At 38.2% G+C, this 15,311-nt stretch overlaps 1 protein-coding gene across 1 annotated transcript in view; it reads left to right on the top strand.

Annotated features, from left to right (window-relative positions):
• The window catches only part of LOC127410937 (trafficking protein particle complex subunit 12-like), a 57,760-nt gene extending 51,554 nt beyond the window's left edge, over positions 1 to 6,206 (top strand). The window contains exons 11-12 of the mRNA XM_051646211.1: positions 970 to 1,057; positions 5,624 to 6,206. Coding sequence (XP_051502171.1) covers positions 970 to 1,057; positions 5,624 to 5,866 — 331 coding nt within the window. The 3' untranslated portion in view covers positions 5,867 to 6,206. The remainder of the gene's footprint in view (positions 1 to 969; positions 1,058 to 5,623) is intronic.
• The last annotated feature ends 9,105 nt before the right edge of the window (positions 6,207 to 15,311 follow it).

Here is a 15,311-nt window from a genome sequence, read left to right as displayed (position 1 = left end):
TGTTTTCTGAGTGTAACAGTATAAAGGATGGGCACGGAGGTGGCGGGAACCAGCTGAACAGTCAAAGTAATATTTAATGAAACAAAAAGACACAAACACAAATGCACACACGGCAGCTGCGTGTGGCTCTCTCTCCTCCGAACTGCCTTTATACCTCTCCTTGGCTGATTAGCCTGATTGGGGGCCGGGCATGCATAGTCACGGCCCGCCCCCGCCCCCGCCCTCCTCCTCGTCACACTGAGGTACTGTGAAAGATGATTGAATAATTCCAATTTTATTTCTGATTATTTCAATTATATCAGTAAAGAAAATCATGAAGTCATTACTGTTGTGCTGTGACGGAATATCTGGTTCAGTTGAGGCTTTATTCCTAACCAATTTAGCCGCAGGACTGATTAAACACCTTGGATTGTTGTGGTTATTTTCTATGAGTTTGCTAAAATATGCTGATCTGGCAGCTTTTAGTGCCTGTCTGTAGCTACAGACACTATCCTTCCATGCACTGCGAAATACCTCTAATTTTGTATTCTTCCACTTGCACTCCATTTTCAGAGTGTATTTTCTAAAAGTTCTACTAGACTTTTTGGCTTATGGAGTATATGAGACAAATCTGGAAGATTATTAGTGAAGCTATCTTTAGTGGTCGAAAGAATAGTTCTACCTGAATGATAGCGTGGTGTAGATTGAGTGACTTCAGCTGATCGTAGAATACAAGAGACGAGGTAATATTAGAATCACATGACTAGCCAAATACTACTTGCTTAATCCTTTTAACCTCCCTGTAATTGGATACATGCACTCTTAGATTAAATTAATCATGGCTGATTATGTATAGTGAATTTCTACAATTGCATCTGTAACTGAAAACTACTGATTTTGAATGAATGATGCTGCATCCAAACCAATAGGTGTCACAAGTTCAAGATGGTTCTGTTTTTATATAACCTGAATATTTTTTGTCGTCAACAGGGCTTTTGTTTATCTCAGTCAGAATAATTATACAGATGCACACACGTGTTTTTCCAGCACCTTAAAAACTGATCCCAAGAACCCTGTGGTAAGTACTTTCCCATACGTTCTTTACATTCTTTGTCCAGACAATTTTAAAAGTGTCTGTTTTTATTCTAAAGCTGTAACTTGAATGGATGTGGTAGAAGGGTCAAGAAACATACCTGATGATGTTCATGTTCACATTGCATAATCTAACAATTTACCGCATACAGTGCATCCAGAATGTATTCACAGCATTTCACTTTTTCCACATTTTGTTATGTTACAGCCTTATTCCATAATGGATTAAATTCATTATTTTTCTCAAAATTCTACAAACAATACCCCATAATGACAACGTGAAAGAAGTTTGTTTGAAATCTTTGCAAATTTATTAAAAATAAAAAACGAAAAAAAAAAAATCACATGTACATAAGTATTCACAGCCTTTGCTCAATACTTTGTTGAAGCACCTTTGGCACCAATTACAGCCTCAAGTCTTTATGAGTATGATGCTACAAGCTTGGCACACCTATTTTTGGGCATTTTCTCCCATTCTTCTTTGCAGGACCTCTCAAGCTCCATCAGGTTGGATGGGGAGCGTCGGTGCACAGCCATTTTCAGATCTCTCCAGAGATGTTCAATCGGGTTCAAGTCTGGACTCTGGCTGGGCCACTCAAGGACATTCACAGAGTTGTCCCGGAGCCACTCCTTTGTTATCTTGGCTGTGTGCTTAGGGTCGTTGTCCTGTTGGAAGATGAACCTTCACCCCAGTCTGAGGTCCAGAGCGCTCTGGAGCAGGTTTTCATCAAGGATGTCCTCTGTACATTGCTGCATTCATCTTTCCCTCGATCCTGACTAGTCTCCCAGTTCCTGCTGCTGAAAAACATCCCCACAGCATGATGCTGCCACCACCATGCTTCACTGTAGGGATGGTATTGGCCAGGTGATGAGCAGTGCCTGGTTTCCTCCAGACATGACGCTTGCCATTCAGGCCAAAGAGTTCAATCTTTGTTTCTCATGGTCTGAGAGTCCTTCAGGTGCCTTTTGGCAAACTCCAGGTGGGCTGTCATGTGCCTTTTACTGAGGAGTGGCTTCCGTCTGGCCACTCTACCATACAGGCCTGATTGGTGGAGTGCTGCAGAGATGGTTGTTCTTCTGGAAGGTTCTCCTCTCTCCACAGAGAAACGCTGGAACCATCGGGTTCTTGATCACCTCCCTGACTAAGGCCCTTCTCCCCCGATCACTCAGTTTGGCCGGGCGGCCAGCTCTAGGAAGAGTCCTGGTGGTTCCAAACTTCTTCCATTTACGGATAATGGAGGCCACTGTGCTCATTGGGACCTTCAATGCTGCAGAAATTTTTCTGTACCCTTCCCCAGATCTGTGCCTCGATACAATCCTGTCTCGGAGGTCTACAGACAATTCCTTGGACTCCATGGCTTGGTTTGTGCTCTGACATGTACTGTTAACTGTGGGACCTTATATAGACAGGTGTGTGCCTTTCCAAATCATGTCCAATCAACTGAATTTACCACAGGTGGACTCCAATCAAGTTGTAGAAACATCTCAAGGATGATCAGTGGAAACAGGATGCACCTGAGCTCAATTTTGAGTGTCATGGCAAAGGCTGTGAATACTTACGTACATGTGATATTTATTTTTTTATTTATTTTTTTATTTTTTTATTTTATAAATTTGCAAAGATTTCAAACAAACTTCTTTCACGTTGTCATTATGGGGTATTGTTTGTAGAATTTTGAGGAAAATAGTGAATTTAATCCATTTTGGAATAAGGCTGTAACATAACAAAATGTGGAAAAAGTGAAGCGCTGTGAATACTTTCCGGATGCACTGTATAGCATTTTTCCTGCATATTGTGCCACCCTAGTTTGGAGCAATCTTATATATACACACACACACACACACACACACACACACTGGCGGCCAAAAGTTTGGAATAATGTACAGATTTTGCTCTTATGGAAAGAAATTGGTACTTTTATTCACCAAAGTGGCATTCAACTGATCACAATGTATAGTCAGGATATTAATAATGTGAAAAATTACTATTACAGTTTGAAACAAATGTTCAGAACTTCTTAAACTCCTTCAAAGAGTTCTCATCAAAAAATCCTCCATGTGCAGCAATGACAGCTTTGCAGATCCTTGGCATTCTAGCTGTCAGTTTGTCCAGATACTCAGATGACATTTCACCCCACACTTCCTGTAGCACTTGACATAGATGTGGCTGTCTTGCCGGGCACTTCTCACACACCTTACAGTCTAGCTGATCCCACAAAAGCTCAATGAGGTTAAGATCCATAACACTCTTTTCCAATTATCTGTTATCCAATATCTGTGTTTCTTTGCCCACTCTAACCTTTTTGTTCTGTTTCAAAAGTGGCATTTTCTTTGCAATTCTTCCCATAAGGGTCTTCTCTTTACTTTTGTACATGAAACTGGTGTTGAGAGAGTAGAATTCAATGAAGATGTCAGCTGAGGACATCTGAGGAGTCTATTTCTCAAACTAGAGACTCTGATGTACTTATCCTCTTGTTTAGTTGTACATCTGGCCTTCCACATCTCTTTCTGTCCTTGTTAGAGCCAGTTGTCCTTTGTCTTTGAAGACTGTAGTGTACACCTTTGTATGAAATCTTCAGTTTTTTGTCAATTTCAAGCATTGTATAGCCTTCATTCCTCAAAACAATGATTGACTGATGAGTTTCTAGAGAAAGCTGTTTCTTTTTTTCCATTTTTGTCCTAATATTGACCTTAAGACATTCCAGTCTATTGCATACTGTGGTAGCTCAAAAACAAACACAAAGACAATGTTAAGCCTCATTTAATGAACCAAATAGCTTTCAACTGTGTTTGATATAATGGCAAGTGATTTTCTAGTACCAAATTAGCAATTTAGCATGATTACTCAAGGATAAGGTGTTGGAGTGATGGCTGCTGGAAATGGGGTCTGTCTAGATTTGATCAAAAATTACTTTTTTCAAATAGTGATGGTGCTATTTTATTACATCAGTAATGTCCTGACTATACTTTGTGATCAGCTGAATGACACTTTGGTGAATTAAAGTACCAATTTCCTTCCGAAACAGCAAAATCTGTACATTATTCCAAACTTTTGGCCACCAGTGTATATACGTAAGCAGTGAAACATATATATATATATATATATATACAGGGTTGGGAGGGTTACTTTTGAAATGTATTCCACTGCAGATTACAGAATACATGCTGTAAAATGTAATTTGCAACATATTCTGTTAGATTACTCAAGGTCAATAACGTATTCTAAATACTTTGGATTACTTCTTCAGCACTGGTAGATTTTTTCACTTGTTTTGACTATAAAAACTCTGCCAGTACAGTAAGACAAAATACACATGTTAAAAATACATTCTCTGAAAAACCTAAATATCTTATGCAGTGTTGTTTGTAAAACAAGATAAATCAAATTGGTCTTGTTTTAAGGATTTTTAGATATTTTTACAGGAAAACAATACAAAAATTATTATCAAGAATAAGATTTTTGCCATAAAATCAAAGGTCTTACTAGAAAAAAGAAATTATGATCTAACATGAATTTTCTTGATAAAAAAAATATGATCGTGCCTGGTAACGTGCATGTAAAATGGCTTGAAATAGCATTTTAACTTAGCGTAAAGCTGACAATTTACACAAAGTTTATTTCTATTTCTTCTGCTCCAAACTTACTTCAAACTTACTTCTCTGTCTGCTCGTATGAATGTAACACATCATAAGAAAGTGTTTCACTGCTGTTCAAATACACTTTGGATCGCATCATTTATATGTATAAATGTTTTCCATCTGAAAGGACTAAATATTAAATGAAACAAATGACAATAAAATGCAAAGTAATCTCTTCAGTAATCAAAATACTTTTTGAATGTAACTGTATTCTAATTACCAATTATTTAAATTGTAACTGAAGTGGAATACAGTTACTTATATTTTGTATTTTAAATACGTAATCCCGTTACATGTATTCAATTACTGCCCAACCCTGTGTGTATATATATATATATATATATGTAATCAATATTTGAAAAGGTTTTGTCCACCTAATTAATTTTAGGCAGTGTAACCAACATGCAGGAAGCCATTCTGTTATTATGTGACCAAAAAAAAAGAAAAACATTTTTAAAATATTAGATGTTTTGACATTTTTATAAAAAAACAACAACAAAAAATAATTATGTTTGGGTTAAATGGACTAACCCTTAGAAAACATCTTGATATTTGTTTCAGAACCTTACATTAAACCACATTTTCAATCCGTTTGTTTGTAGAAAATGAACAGTGTTGTTTGCTATAAATGTTTTTCAAAAATGAATGAAACCAACGTGGACACAAAGATAACATTTTTACAAACTTGACATGTGTGTTTTAAACTACATTTTTAAAAGATTCCTCGTCTTTGTCATCTCAGACAACCTTACCTTTCAATGACCCAGAAAATGATTGAGATTATAGATTATAGAGAAACTGGTGTGATTCTAGATTATTGGCGTAGATATTCAGTGGTTTGTTAATACTAAAAACCATCAAGTCAAACATTTTGAGGTGAACCATTGAACCTTTTCTTCTTTCCACTCTTCAGGCAAGCAACAATGCTGCTGTGTGTCTGCTCTATTTGGGAAGGTTAAAGGAGTCCCTAGGTCAGCTGGAGAGCCGTGTGCACCAGGACCCAGCACTCTACTTGCACGAGAGTGTGCTGTTCAACCTCACCACCATGTACGAGCTGGAGTCGTCCCGCAGCATGCAGAAGAAACAGGCTCTGCTCGAGGCCACGGCCTGCCGAGAGGGAGACAGCTTCAACATCCAGTGCCTCAAGCTAGTATGAGACACCACAAAGACACCCACAATCCAACACGTAGGACATTACTTGAAGTCGGGCATGAATGTACATGTGGCTGTAGTGAAAACACTGTTCATCTTTTGTATTTGAAGCTTTTAGAAAATGATGTTTGTTATTCCTACAGTGTACAGGCAGGACCAAAGGTAACTTGTTAACTCGATGTTTGACAGAAAAAAAGGGTTAAGCACCTTACCAATTCTTCAAGAATCACGATAAATGCTTTTTAAATGCATTAAATGATTGTTTTCATAAAGTGAAAACTAATTACAACTGTTCTGTGTAATTCTGAATTTAAAAAAAGGAGATCTTGTTAATAAATGTTTGAACCACTTCTGATTTTGAGGTATGATTTACTGTACAGTATAAATGCAGCTGAACTCTGCACAATATTTGCCAACCATTATTACTGTTTCATAACCTGACCCAGTGACAAAAGTCATTGATGGCAGTGCACTTAGGTTGTGTGGTATGACGGTATATACCACACAACAGTAGAAATATCTCAAATGCAGCCGTGGCCCATGGATTTTAAGTCTAGGCCTTCCGTGCGATTCATGCCATTAAGAAAACACAGTTTCACAATTAATAAGACACCATATGCCTATCATACATTATGTGGCAGTCAACTAATAATACCAATTGACATTTTAAAAACACGTCCACGCACGAAAGCCAGAACCAAGGAGGTCTAATACCAAGAAAAAGCTCTCTAATAATGTTTGCGATTTCAGTTTTGCTTGATCCGACACTGAATGCTCAAGCAGCCTAATTTACACATAGAAAACTCCTGATGTTGCTATAACAATACAAAAACACTTACCAATTTGCTTGAAGTGCAAATCAGTCCTCCTTTCCTGTTTAATGAATCAATCGCATGATCATGCAGAACATCTCAGGTTTTTAAATCCATAAGGATCTCTTTCTCAACAGCAATACCAGCAGTGACAGAAGACTCGTCAGCAAGATCTCGCGCTCTTCGCTTTCAAATTACATCACTTAAAGCGTGATTGCGTCATTCAAGGCCAGCTAGAAGGCCTGGACTGTGACATAGCCTAAAGATCACACGCAACAAGAACAAATAAATCAATCTGATTGGCTGATGAATCTGACAATCTGACATTAGATGCGCATTCATTTGCATTGTTGAGGGATTCTGTGGAAATTCTGAAGGCCTGACGGGGTGGAGCTCAGATTCACGCGCTGCTTCGGCTAAGGAGCATGGCTTCGGGCATGTGATTTGTGAAACAGTTGTCACACTTTGCTTGTAAGCATTGAGGAATAAATTCTGATTGGATAAACTTTTTGTTTTTTGCTATTCGTTTGTAGAATAATTAGGAGTGGAAAGCGATTGAAAATACATAGGCAAAAAGGTAAATGAGAATGAAATAATGAAAAAATATTTATTTATTAGGCATGTTACGCCAGCAGAGAAGGCTTTGCTGGCCCTGAGAAGTCGCCACTGCTCAAATGCTATACCCTTGTGCGACCCCGCGTCCACGTGTGTGGATGTTGTATTTTGGCTTCGCTATACACAACACATAATTTAAATGCATTTAAACTGACTGAATACTGTTCACAACACAACACTGTCATTTAAGGGTTCAACTTCTGGTACACCGCATCACGTGACACAATAGCATGACGTCAGTTTCCGTGAAGCGCTTCTACGGGACCCAACAAAAATGCCTCTGGTAAGAAACCTCTACGTTTTTTAATTGAAACCTGTTTGGTTGTAAAGAGTAGCGTCTCTAGTTTCGATTGATATGCCACTTTAAAAAATCCATACATTTCTTGCTCATTAGCGCACTGATAAACATGAAGTCCACATATGTGTAAAATGGGACCTTATTCCCTCAAAAGTTGGAAAAATATGGTAGTTATTTTGAATAATTTTCAACATTAACACATCTGTGCATCATTTTGCTTAATTTTAATATACATTTTGTTATATTTTTATTTTTATTCATTAACATTACTAAATGCAGTCCTATAGTGGACTTTACATTACATACAAGAGTGATGAAAAAACATGGAGTAAAGGATACGGTATACTTAATTTTTCCATGTGCTGTTATGTCTAACGCATTGTCGGGCATTTTAGCATTTCAAAGTATATTATTTTGACCGTGAACACATACTGATGCATTCAACGCATGCTCACAACTACTACTTTTTTTTTTCTTTTTTTTATATTATCCCCTTTTCTCCCAATTTGGAATGCTCAATTCCCACTACTTAGTAGATCCTCATGGTAGCGTGGTTACTCACCTCAATCCGGGTGGCGGAGGACAAGTCTCAGTTGCCTCCGCTTCTGAGACCGTCAATCCGCACATCTTTTCACGTGGCTCGCTGTGCATGACACCGTGGAGACTCCGCATGTGGAGGCTCATGCTACTCTCCGTGATCAACACCTCAACTTTCCAAATAGCTTAAGGTGATTTAGATTACAAAGTATGAGTACATACAAAATAAATAAATACAGAAGCACTCTAGTGAAATAAAGCGTAGCCGGAGCTGCCGTTCCGCTTAAGCAAAACGTTCATGTCGAGCGACTTTAAAGGTAACACAGAGGTCATATGAATGTTGTTTTTTGTGCTAAATCTGGTCGGCCTGTCATGACCTTAAATAAGCCCAAAAATAGTAGTTGAAAATTGGACTTTGTTTAGTCGGTCTGATTTGGTCCAAATTTAGCCCAAGATGGACATCTGTTTCAGACCACATATAGGCCTAATACAGCCATGAAAATAAGATCACTTTGCAGCAAGTGGGAAATATATGATGTTGTGTACACTACACGCAAATGAGTCTTTCTGCACATTTTTGAACTAACTGCTATATAAATATATAAAAAATGCCATAAAATGTATCTGTATGTATTTTCCCGCTGTTTCATGACACACACACACACACACATACAGAACACCAGAGTGGCTTAACTGATTGGTCACTCAAAATTCAAAAGTAATTTGCAGTTGGAGAAGGGCGGGGCTAGTGAAAAAAAGGCGGGAAAGATTTTTTAACGTAGGGTTGATCGAAACCAAGAGTGATGGAGATACAGTCACAGGTTGAACTGGATAAGGATTAAGTAATTATAATTTATTTGGATAGCGCAGAAATGCACGTTTGACTTAAGTTTAGTCGAGCTAATCAGTTACAAGGTCCGCTGAAGAAGCTAGGTTTGTGTTAGCAGCTATAACGCTATGTTAGCCTAGCTAGCACTTTGTAGTTAAACTGGATTTCTGAGGCAGCTGGGTTTGTAGTGTGAAGTACATACAGGCAGGTGGTGCATGTTTTTTGTGTCCCCGTTTTTTTAAAGGCACCGTCCGACCGTTATTTTTGTTGACCGATTTAGGAAGGTCGGTGGCGGCTGCTTATTCTGTTTAGACTCTCTCTCACAGCGGGCCACGGCTTCCGCTTTTTCTTCAGTATTTTTGGAGCATGTTTGCAAGGTGCATTTATTTCTCAGAGGAAAAGTTTTTCTTTCTTTTTTTTTTTCTTTTTTTTTTGTAATGCAGCCCACTTCTCTTGCCGGTGGATGTGTGATTAGGGATGGGCGATTTTTTTTTTTTTTTCGAATAATTCGAATTTACATTTTTGATTTTGTGTTAAAATTGTGGAATCGAGGTTTTGCATAAAATATTAGCAGACGTTGTAGTTATATACATTGTCAATCTATCAACGGCTGAATAAAAAGAGAAATACAATGCTCTGCCGCCCTCAATCTGATACACTGAACATGTATGGATTACATTACATGTTAACACGGAGACCGATATAAAAACCGGTAATATTTCCAGTACGATTGTACAGTGTGATTATAAGTAGACTTTGTCAAACATGCATGTATACACTGGCTAAATCAAACAATAACTTTGTTCTGTGTAAGTCAGCACTATAAGCTACATTATCTGAGATGTCAACAGAAATATATGTGTTTACAACACTATCGTGACAGTTATGGTGCTTATCAAATCATATAATGGATGGGCTATAAATGGGAGAATCATCCACCTCTCCTCCTTTTACCATGATGATAGATAGCTAATTATTGATTTGTTCTGTGACGTGTTTCAAATGTACTGCATTTATAGCCTACATTCTACAGTCACGAAAAACGTGGAAAAGTCATGGAAATTGAAAATAGTTATTTCCAGTCCTGGAAAGGTGCTTGGAAAATAATTAAATCCCAAAAAAGTTTTTGAAAAGTCATGGTAAAAATAATATATATTTTTTTTTCTTTCTTCAATTATATCCCAAAAGGGGAAACAGGAAGATAGATAGTACATGTACAATACATACACTTATTTCCCCATAGGCAGTGCTGCCTAGTGTGTGCAAGCCATTGCATCTGAAAGGACATGCACGTACATATGCCATACTGTCTTAAGATCAGATTGAAATACAACACAATAACAGCAATCAATACACATATCTGCACTGCACTTTATTCTTAGTTCATTACATAATAAATCCAAACATTTTCCTGTCTCCCTGTCACACGTGTACCATATTGATGTTACAGGGCAGTCCAGCTCTATAAGTGAGCGCTCCAACTCCAGTCACCGATCACGCCATGGAAGTGATAGATGACGCTCCACTTCTCGTGTTCAGTCGCCCTTGTTTTCATCTCCTGGAAATTCATCTTCCAGACGTGGCAAGATAATCAACTTGTTAGAAAACGCTGACAACCAATTTACCTGACTGAATACAAATTCTGAATACAAAATAATTATATTTGCATAAAAAATATGTGACTGTCTTTGTCACAGCCTAAAAACTCCCCTTCACAGGAACCATGTTCTAGTTCTAATCTGAGAATGATAATGCTCTACTATGTGTTTTATAGATCATTTTCTTAGACAATGCCAAGTAAATCTTATAAAAAGCTACTTTAAAAGCTAGCCAGATAACCACATTCATTCAATTTCATTATAATATACACACATTCGCTCTTTGTCTTAAGTCTAATATGCTGAAAACTGTTCTGTTAATTTTTTCACATTCACAATTATGAATGAATTGCAAATCATGTACTGTACATGATATACAGTTGTGCTCAAGTTTGCATACCCTGGCAGAAATTGTGAAATTTTGGCATTGATTTTGAAAATATGACTGATCATGCAAAAAAACACTGTCTTTTATTTAAGGATAGTGATCATATGAAGCCATTTATTATCACATAGTTGTTTGGCTCCTTTTTAAATCATAATGATAACAGAAATCACCCAAATGGCCCTGATCAAAAGTTTACATACCCTTGAATGTTTGGCCTTGTTACAGACACACAAGGTGACACACACAGGTTTAAATGACAATTAAAGGTTAATTTCCCACACCTGTGGCTTTTTAAATTGCAATTAGTGTCTGTGTATAAATAGTCAATGAGTTTGTTAGCTCTCACGTGGATGCACTGAGCAGGCTAGATACTGAGCCATGGGGAGCAGAAAAGAACTGTCAAACTGCCAGAAGAATTGTTCAGGATACAAAGAAAAACCCACAGGTAACCTCAGGGAAAATACATGCTGCTCTGGAAAAAGACGGTGTGGTTGTTTCAAGGAGCACAATACGACGATACTTGAACAAAAATGAGCTACAATTCTTCTGGCAGTTGTGGCTGAAGTCTTTCTTGGTCTACCTGACCTTGGCTTGGTATCAAGAGATCCCCGAATTTTCCACCTCTTAAAAGGTGATTGAACAGTACTGACTGGCATTTTCAAGGCTTTGGATATCTTTTTATATCCTTTTCCATCTTTATAAAGTTCCATTACCTCGTTAAACTGGTCTTTTGACAGTTCTTTTCTGCTCCCCATGGCTCAGTATCTAGCCTGCTCAGTGCATCCACGTGAGAGCTAACAAACTCATTGACTATTTATACACAGACACTAACTGCAATTTAAAAAGCCACAGGTGTGGGAAATTAATTTTTAATTGCCATTTAAACCTGTGTGTGTCACCTTGTGTGTCTGTAACAAGGCCAAACATTCAAGGGTATGTAAACTTTTGATCAGAGCCATTTGGGTGATTTCTGTTATCATTATGATTTAAAAAGGAGCCAAAAAACTGTGATAATAAATGGCTTCATATGATCACTATCCTTAAATAAAAGTTTGCTTTCAAAATCAATGCCAAAATTTCACAATTTCTGCCAGGGTATGCAAACTTTTGAGCACAACTGTATTTTCATTTCGAAATGGTGAATTTCAACAAATGTGAATATTTTGCACTGTTGGAAATGACTGTCGGTCAGAACAACATTTTAGTCATAAAACAGTGGGTAAATATTGCTAATGAGTGGCGCTGGAATAATCATTGAGGTTCCTGCTTCTTAAACTTGAGTCCCACCTTCATCGATTTGATTGGACTATCTCAAATGACATTGACGAGCGGTGTTGGACTACTGAGCACGCTAAAAATGACACTTTTTTTTAAACCATAATGTTATTCCTGCAACAACTTGATGACAATTATACAGCAGCACATAATGAACTGCAGCAGAACAGCAACAAGGATATCAATTACTGAATGTGTTATGGGCAGTGGTGGCTCAGCAGTTAAGGCTCTGGGTTACTGATCAGAAGGTCGGGGGTTCAAGCCCCAGCACCGCCAAGATGCCACTGTTGGGCCCTTGACCCTATCTGCTCCAGGGGCGCCATATCATGGCTGACCCTGCACTCTGACCCCAGCTTAGCTGGGATATGTGAAAAAAAGAGTTTCACTGTATATGTGCAAATGTGTGATAAATAAATGTAATTAAATTAAAATTATTGGGGGGGGGGGGCAATCTGATTATTGGGGGGACTTGTCCCCTTCCATGTATATTGTGGTTATGGCCCTGCAAACAATCAAAAGTAGTCCACATGGTTAGTTATCAGTTCCTGTCTTGCAAATGCAGTATTCTTTTCTCCTGATACAAATTAAGTTCAAAATGCTTGTTTCAGAAAAACCAAGGGCTCCAACTGGCCACAACAGGGATGTATTTCCAATGCCCATTTCCAGTAAGTAATTAACTTGTCTTGTGTACTAATATATTTGTACTATTATAGATATGCATAGAGCCTACTGTTTGTGCATTTATCTGCATATGTTGAGACTGAAGAATAAAGCAGGTGCGAGCACAAATCCATATCCACTCAGCTTCTCCTCACTCAGTGCATGGTCTGAGCCAATAGCTTCATATGCACAAAGGAGTGTTACCAATATGAATGTCATCTTCGGCCAGAAATTGCTAGCTTTCTTCCCCCATTCATGCAGCCTGTTCTGAACAAACTGCTTTGTTTGACTGTGTTCGCAAAGTGGCAGGCACAATGTGTATAAAAATGATTAAAATGCAGGCATTTGGAATGTGTATGATGCAGGTTCATAAAGTAATATATTAAAGTAATATATTAAAATAAATCCATTGTGCATACTTGAGGGGGAAATTATTTTCATAAAATGGAATTAATATTCTTGTCAAATTTTTTCATAACATTTTAGAATTCCAAAAGTGTGTACTTAAGAAGCTGGTGGAGATTATGCAGGAGGTCGAGCGCATTGGGAGTGCAGAACCCAATTTATCATGTCAGAAGAATGGAAAAGATGGAGGAGCAGCTTCAAGATAATGAAGAGAGACAAATTCTGGTAAAATATAATTTATTTACAAGTTTGGTTATTCTTTTCTTTCAAAAATTAGCTTAACATAAGGGACACTTAGCATCACTTAGGTAGTGTGTCATTTATTTCATTTTGGTTCTTTAGCACCATTTAGTCTATACAGACACGAGAACATGAGTTATAAGCTAAAAAGTATTTCGTTTATTATAGTTCAAGAAAATGTTTTGAGAAGGCAGTCGCAGTGTTTGGTTAACCGTATGGCTACGGGGGACTACACACAACATGTGGTCTTTGTCTCAACAATAAATGTAAAAGCTGATCGTCAGTTCAGTGGATGAGGTTAGTTCACTATGATAACATTTTTCCAAACTGACTGAACAAGTCTTGCATTCAAGAGCTAGAAATGTCTGTTACAAATATTGTTTAGTGATGCAATAGTAAAAATATTTACTCTTTTCACATAGATTACACAGTTAAGTAAGGTTGGAGGCAAGAACATCAGAGACTGCTCAACAAAGATCTTGGACAGGTATGCCCTGTTGAGAATCAAAAATACACATCACACATTCAAATCACAAGCAGTCATTCCTTTCATCATAAAAGCTAAGATTACTGACAGTAAAACAAATGCCTGTTGCCTCGACTCGTCTCTCCTCGTGTCTCCTCCTGGCCCCCTTCGCTCGTTTGTCCTGTGGGAGGGACTAAGACGCAAGGAAAGGAGAGGAGGTATCCAGGATGCAATATAAGCAAATGGGAGAATGGGAAGCACCCTATATCTATCTATCTATCTCTGTCCCTCCCTCCCCATCTCAATCTCTCTTTCTCCTTCCCTCTATTTCCCTCCCTCCCGATCTCCATCTCCCTCCCCTCTTCTTTTCTCTCTCCCTCCTTCTCTCTCTCCCCCTCCCTCCCCTATATCTATCTACCTATCCCCCCCTCAATCACCACCTCTGCCTTCCTCCCTCTCTCTATTTCCCTCCATCCCTATCTATTTACCTCCCTCTCCTTCTATATCCTCCCATCTTCCTCTCTATCCTCCCTCTGTCCTCCTGCTCCCAACCTCTATCTTCCTCCCTCTATCTACATCCCTATCTCTACCCCCCCAAATCTCACCTCTTCTCCTTCCTCCTCATCTCATTAAAACCATAGGAAGTCATCACTGATTAACTGTAGACACCTTGTAAGATAACCTCATGTGCTCATCTTTCAGGCTGATGACCAACAGCCTCATGTCATAGTTCAACGTGAAGGGCCACGGCTCAAAAAAGGCATTACAGCCAACGTCGCTGTACAGCAATTTGACTGGTATATACTGATATAAGTTTGTGTGTTTTTATGGATGTCAAAGGGATGCAAACAAACCATTCAGAATAGGCAGTGATTAGATAATCAACCCTACTTTTGTGGGAAAACTAAACCGAATAGAATATGTATATATTTTTTCACACCATGTGTTTGCATCCCTGATGTCAGTGTGTGTACACGATTTCTTTTTTGGCTATACCTGCAACCCAAAATAATTAAGGAACACCATACAATATGTATTCAATTTAATAGTTTTTTTCTTTGTTGTTGTTGTTGTCTATTTGTAATATGTTATGGGGGCTCTTGTTCTGTGTAAAATGCATTCCAAAGTTCAGCTGATGCTATCTGATTCTTCAGCAGTCTTTGTTCAATCGAGTTGTTATATTCCAAAGTTACACTCTGTTTAGTATGAAATTCCCTCTTTTTGTTTCCACGGACTGAAGTTCCTCGTGGCTGAGTGGTGTGTAAGTCTGTCGATGTTATCTGGCATTTACTACTCAAGATGTGTTTGGAGAAAATTGTAAAGGTT

The sequence above is a fragment of the Myxocyprinus asiaticus genome, chromosome 20, assembly GCF_019703515.2.
Source record: "Myxocyprinus asiaticus isolate MX2 ecotype Aquarium Trade chromosome 20, UBuf_Myxa_2, whole genome shotgun sequence".
Classification (NCBI taxonomy): Eukaryota; Metazoa; Chordata; class Actinopteri; order Cypriniformes; family Catostomidae; genus Myxocyprinus; species Myxocyprinus asiaticus.
This window is presented reverse-complemented; position numbering and strand designations above follow the sequence as displayed.